At 45.5% G+C, this 6,750-nt stretch overlaps 1 protein-coding gene across 5 annotated transcripts; it reads left to right on the top strand.

The window, feature by feature from the left end:
• Nucleotides 1–1,471: 1,471 nt before the first annotated feature.
• LOC131216267 (uncharacterized) lies at nucleotides 1,472–4,785 on the top strand. Of its 5 annotated transcripts, none has more exons than XM_058210715.1 (4): nucleotides 1,472–1,728; nucleotides 3,840–4,120; nucleotides 4,190–4,343; nucleotides 4,422–4,785. In XM_058210715.1, exons 2-4 carry the CDS (start codon nucleotides 3,878–3,880, stop codon nucleotides 4,520–4,522), a joined length of 498 nt encoding a protein of 165 aa, XP_058066698.1. In that variant the 5' UTR covers nucleotides 1,472–1,728; nucleotides 3,840–3,877; the 3' UTR covers nucleotides 4,523–4,785. The 5 variants fall into 5 exon arrangements, with proteins under 5 accessions (XP_058066698.1, XP_058066695.1, XP_058066700.1 ...); XM_058210712.1 differs by having other exon boundaries at nucleotides 1,473–1,635; XM_058210717.1 differs by lacking the exon at nucleotides 1,472–1,728 and adding an exon at nucleotides 1,758–1,777.
• The last annotated feature ends 1,965 nt before the right edge of the window (nucleotides 4,786–6,750 follow it).

Raw genomic sequence — 6,750 nt, 5'->3', positions numbered from 1 at the left:
CAAAACCGAAACGTGAAGCGATACACGGCACCGTTACCATCGGCCCGGTGCCCTTTGAACCATTCGTTCGGGGCGCCCGACCGTGAGATTGTATGTGACAATTCGCAATAATAGCGTCATAATTAATGTCAATGTGCCAGTTCCTGTTTTCCTTCGACCGGATGTGCCCGGACGAGAAAGGGTTGCAGCAAAGGGAGTGATGAAAAGGATAAGCGAGTGAGCGGTGTACTTGTAATTAAAAACAACCAACTTCTACTCACACGCGCCGTGGCGGTGCAGGGCGGCCACGAATGATTGGAATTTAATTAACATGACCCGGTTGTCATGCCATTCAAATTAATGCAAATGAATGAAACTTTGCCGAGGATCACCTGCAGCTCATGCAAAATGTACGCCTTTCAACCATATTACCATCCTACCGGCAGGCCTTCGTATAATCTAGCAATATTGGAGTAGTTAGAAAGGGTCTGTGGAAAGTGTTCTGAAACGAGTTATGGAGGCGCCCAGTGAGTTTTGCGCGAAACATTGATGAAATATTTGCAAGGACCTTCAATCAGATAGTAATTTAAGTCGATAAGTTTAAGTCTAAGTCGATTAACTATGCTGCACATTGCGGCCAAAAGCTTTCCTTATTCAATTTAATAATTTTGCCTTAAATAATTTTGTAATTCTTCGGATGGATGTTTGAAACTGATTTGCACCATTTATTGTTGTAAACTGAAAGGGAGAAAACAGGACCATAAATCACACAAAAGAGATAATGAATACGATTAGCGGTACTTCTCTGCCAATGAAAAAAATATGTTAAATCTACTCCAACAGTGGTGTTCAATAAAATTGCTGATTGTGTGCATAATCAGACACTGTTTCATGGATTTCAGCATCCGATGATGTCATCGGTTCCGATGGCCCATTGCCCTGCGGAATGTGAAAAATGCCCTCAATTCAAACAAATGTAGCAACGTTCCCAGAGTTCCAAGTTCCAAGATCGCACAGTTTAAAGATCACTTCGTTTACAAGTAACTTTCTGTTTTAATTAAAAGAAGGCAATGAGGTCAAGCAGCATGGTTTATGAGACGCTTTGAAGTCGATAGCGTTGAGTTAATGGCTTTGAAAGGAAACCATACCGCGGGTTCCCGGTGCACTTTTTAACCGTCATGTAAAAATACTACAACCCCGTTCGCGGTCTGCGCGCGGCGTTCGAACGAGAATGGCGTAAGCATCGAATAATAATCGTGCGAGTAACATGTGCGCACACGAATACATATGCGTGGAACACCCGCCCACCGCCGGCCGCCCATTCGCGTAGGCGAGTCCGGACCGTGCAACCCGCGCTCCGAGGTGATACGGATGGTTCTAAGCGCGCGGCCCCATCATCCGTATCTGTGTTGGGTTCGTGAAAAGGTCTGCGTCCGGCTCGCGCGTCAAGAGCACGGCGCAGCTTGCGCATTGCGCATAGCCAGCACGCGAATCAATCGCGAACCCGTATTCGGTCCGTGCGGGTCAAAGTGTTGTGCTGCAGTTTCGTGTGCAGTTTGATTGATATTAACCATAAAAACGGGGTCCAGTTTCGGGCAGACTAGTGGTGTGCTGGGTATCCGACCGTTCTGTCGGCTCCGTATCGAGGTCGTTAAGGCAAGTGTCACGCGTCGGTGAATTGTCGTAGGTTGCAGAGGACACTTTGAAACTAGGCCGTCGCGGAGTGCATCTTTCGCATCGGTACATCGGGTGCGTGGTGACATACTTTTTCCCAGCAAGCAGCCACGACTGCGCCTCGGTGTGTATGTGCTTTCTTTTGCAACCGGATCGGATGCGTTAGACGCCGCCAGCCGACGCTTTATGTTTATTCGACCATCCGAGAGCCGAGCAGCAGCGACCCGCATAAACGAGGATCAATTTTACCGTTTGTTCGGTGGCGTAGTTGGTGGAACGTTGCGAGGAAAAAAAAACCCTCGTTAGGCCATTTGAAGCAGTGCATGTAGCGTTCGAAATTATTTTTAGCCCAGCGGAAGAAGAAAGGCGAGCAAAGGCACCGAAAATCGGCTTATTCTTGATCGGAAGGTTGGTTTGGTTTGGTGTTGTGAAAGGGTGCCCCAGAGCTATGCTCTAGAATTTCACTTTTCTCTGCCAGCAGTCGAGCGGTTCCGGGCGGCGTATGCGCCTCCCATGGGCTTGAAGAAACAACGGCTTTCAAGCGGTCAACAGTGAAGTGGATCTGAGTTTTGAAAATTAAGTGATTACATTTATGCTCCAAACTCCAGTACAGTCTTCCGATAATTTTAATTCACCGTACACCTGCAAGTTACATCAAACACCTGAAGTCATTGAAGGGTTTCGTTTCGTTCCACCCAAAGCCTGAGTATGCGTACCAAGCGCGATCGCTTGTTGCGCCGTGTATTGGTGATGTTGTCGAGGGAGGTCGGAACAATCGCACACAACTACCGACGCGCGGCTGATGCTTCGGCTTCGGATGATCTTGAAATTTTTGTTTATATTCGTCGTAAAGTTGCGAACACATGCGGGTTGAGCCGACCGTCGCGACCACTTTTTGGAGGCCAATCCAAAAACAACTTGGCCCAATTCTGTGGCCCAGCATATTCGCGCACATGCTGCGCGATCGGTGAACGGTGTGAACGGGGCCTAAAGGCGTTTGTGGGTGGTTACGATAAATCAAACTGGATGATCGATGAGATGAGCACACTAATTCAAAATACACAGCAAAACTCAGAGAGAACTTGATTTTTACATTCGAAAGGCGATTTTGTGATATTTATGTTAAAATATTTTTTCGCATCTTGGAAAGCCACACATCTGCAGCATAAAAGGTCTAAAATTAGAAACACATGTGACCTCCAGCTTGTGCCATGTATAGCATGCCGAATAGCATGCCGTCGAATAGCATGCCGAAACAATAATTGAGCATGTTTTTGTGATTTTTACTTCTTATTAATGTAGATCTTTCGAATTATTGGTTTTAAAAAATGTATATCATTACTCCACAGCAACAGAACATTGAATCAGGTCCAACAATATTACTTAAATAAATGGGGGAAGTAACTTCTTGATAGAATGTTATGCTCTCTCCAAAACTCGTTGAATCGTTGCGGCAGCAACTAATGCCGTATGTTGGTTTGCATTCTTCCACTTTCCAGCATTATCATTTAAAAAATCAAGGAAGTACACATTTTTGGCACATTTATGATAAATTCCAACTGCGCCTTCGGGTTCAAATAGTGGGCTGGTGGGTAACCTAATTAACATGCAGTGTGAAAACATTAAAAGAACGGAGAAATGCTCACAGACTCAATGTGGTCCATTTTACAAAACTTTGCATTGGCTAGAAATTTCAATTCTGATTCTGGTGCCGTTTTTAGAAAGCGTTGTGGTGCTTCCTGCGGTTCCTAAGTCCATCTCTGCTCCATTATGCAATATTCCCCTTGAAGGCAGTCCGAGTTTTTGCATTGTTAGTTTTAAATGCATTCTACTGCACTGTTAGTTTTAAGTTTCCTTCCTTCCATTTGTGCTCGTATTTTTACGGCATTTTAAGAAGAACAAGGATGATAAATTGGCGAAGGATATAAATGCCAGAGAGAATGCCAGAGAGGGCGAAGGATATAAATGTTCAGAGGTTTCCAAAAGGTCGTGTAAATGCATGTGCCTCGTGCAACCCAACATAAAGCGGTTCAAGAAAATAGATTAGAATTGGTTTAAATTCCCCATTCATTTATTGCTGATGATTTCTCAACTAAGCAAAATGGCTTAAGCTATATTCAATTCATTGAGGTGCAGACACAAAAAACATTTTTTAAGGGCGACTTACACCGTTTTGACTTTTACAGAACTAATTTGAGAGGATACAAGGGACCAAGCAACGACGATGGCGCAACCGTTGGTAAACTCATGCTGCCGGTGCTACTCGCTGCGGAATGGGTCGATAACTTCCGGCGTGCTCGGCATCATTCTTTCGATCATTTCGATCATTCTGATCTTCACCGTGAGAATCGACTTCAAAACAATCCTGATGGACTGGCTGCCACAGAACGTGGTCAAAATAATCTACGCGCTGAATCTGGTCATGACCATACTGATCTCGCTGCTGATGATATTGGGAGTCGTAAAGGTAAATGGAATAGAGTGTTAACGCAGCCCGCGAATAAAAGCGTGTACGTTTGATGATTATTCATTGCAGAAAAACCACATTTTCATGATGCCTTGGGTGGTGCTGGGATTAATGCTCGCGATTGGCCTGCTGATTAGCGTTATCTATAATGCGGTGGTGTATTTCATCGACGGTTATGTGCTTGGAGGAACGCTCTGGATCGTGATAGGACTGATATCCGTCGGTGAGTGTTTGATGCCGGAGACATGCAGAAGGCGATGATGGCGTTCGCTACTCATTGGTTCCTCGTTTTCGTTCGCAGTGGTTTACGTGTACATGTGGATCGTCGTGTACAGTTACTTCACCACTCTGAAGAACGAGAACGACCGGGGACGATACTCTAAGCAACCGTATCGGCGATAGGCGAGCGATGGTTCGCTGGCGCCGTCAACGGAACCTGCCATTCTTACAAATATTGATATTCTTAACCATTATTACTGTTGCAGCCGTTAGTCGTTACTGTACATACTAATTTGTGAGCGAATCGAATCTTTGATAAGAGAAACTTGATGCAGAGAATATTTGTTGTAGTTGAACACATGATTTATACTCAGAACTAACTTAGCTTCGTGTAGCAGTTCTTTTTGGACTTACCTATTAAAGATGGCTAATGATTTTCACTGACTCACACAAAACATACCCCCGTGTTTATGACTTTTTTTCCCCTATTTGTTCGTCACGAAATTGACAACGATGACAAGCCTTCCTCCTTCGTGGGCACTCAAAGAGAATAGATTGGAGGATTCTAATTAAAACTCGCACACGTGACTCCCTCGCATGCTATAAAAAAACGCTGCTCACGTTATCGAAAACCTGCTCGCCAAGGACCTGGTGTCCTGCCGGTGCCCCGCGGGAAGCGGTGTGAAATGGTAGAGCGCGTTTCTGGGTTAAGCTGGGCAGGACTGTGCATAATCGCTTCGTTATTTGTTAGGCTGGTGTAAAAATAGCGTTTCGCGTAGTTCAGAGGCCGCGATGATGGGGCATGTGGAGTGGCGTTGTTGAAAGGTTACTCGCGAGATGTTACATCCGGTATCCGGTACCTGGCCTGGACGGTGCCATAAGAAATGATCGACCAAGACGGGCGGGTTCGACGGAAGAATCGATAAACAAGGTACGCGAGCCGCGACAAAGCCTGCGAAGGCCCGTGTGAAGAAAGTTCTGACATTATAATGAATATTATGCAAAGGCGCTCATGATAAGCGTCATGGGAAAAGGGGTAGGCTTAATTTATGTGAGCATCCGAAAAAATATGTTTCCACTATGTCCGCTAGATGCTTTGTCCGGGTCGCGAAGTGGTTCCCCGGAGTGGTGGTTCCTTTTAAAGCTCGGTTAGGTAAGCTTATGTGGCTTTAAAGCAGAACCGTTGAATTCCTGTTGACGCCCCAACATCGCTTTGATGTCCAAGGCCCACAAATCATTGGAACATATTGCCGAAGAGACATCAAAGTCGAGTGCAATAGTTTTTGAAGCGGACAACGTTTACCGCTCACCGTATATTTCGTGTTTGACCCTCTTGTCAACAGCCGCTGCTCGTGCCGGTGTTTACACCATACTGCTCTGCTACCTCCTGGACCTGGATATGGGTAGTTAACTAAATGAATTCCATGTCACAATGGATGTGACGGGCTACATTGTATCCATTGCTTATGACATCGAACATGTTACAGTGATTGGAATTGGATTTGTGAACATTTCCCTCAAAGATGGGCACAACTCTCAACGTTGTGCCCATGATCGACCACCGAAAGGCACTCGATATTATGCACACATCTTCCGGATTGTGTACAGTGAAAGAACACACCGAACGGGACCTTTGTTCTTTGCTTGAGTCGTTTGTTCTTGTTATGCAGTGGAATTTTAAATTCGTCATTGACGTGCATCTTTCAAGCGCTTGGCTCACATCCGATGTGTGCAAACTTTCAGCACATCAAGGACCTCTTTGAAATGGCTTTGGCCGAAGTTTTCCGTTTCCATTAGGTGCGATTGTTGGCGTTCTAGACCTGGGTGATGTTTGAAGGGATAATTGATTGTGTAACGCACTGCTTCGACCTGGAAGTTATGCAATACGACGCAAGCCAGCGTGGGGCCAGCCATCAAAGCATTGCTCCGCAATTCCATAATAAAAGGGTAAGCTTCGAATGATTGATTGATGGTTATCCGAAATCGATGACTCATAAGTAGGAATTCTGATTGAATCCGTGCTTTACTCGCCACGGCAGGAGCTCCGAAGGGATCGGACTCACCGATTTTCGTAAGCTTCGCATCGAGGTCGAAAGTTCAGTCCGGCCAACGAGCAACATGCCGGGGCGCTGACTTACGCAGGCAATAGAGTACATGCTCGAGTGGAATAATGTGATCGGGTGCAACAATGTGATCGGACCGCTGTTCGCTTGAGTTGACGATGTGTGAAAATGCTTCCTTGAAGCGTGACAGCCAGCATGAAAGCTAGGGCCGGCTGTGAGGCAGCCGAATAACAAGCACTTCAGATTTAGTACAGCACTGTGCGGTTGTGATGAAAGTATCAATTTAGGAAATGTGACAGAGTTTTCCACATTTACAAAGAAAAATTCCAGTTTGTTCGAAAACCTGAA

The sequence above is a fragment of the Anopheles bellator genome, chromosome 1, assembly GCF_943735745.2.
Source record: "Anopheles bellator chromosome 1, idAnoBellAS_SP24_06.2, whole genome shotgun sequence".
Taxonomy (NCBI): domain Eukaryota; kingdom Metazoa; phylum Arthropoda; class Insecta; order Diptera; family Culicidae; genus Anopheles; species Anopheles bellator.
The sequence above is the reverse complement of the archived record's forward strand: the minus strand, read 5'-3'. Positions and strand labels throughout refer to the sequence as shown.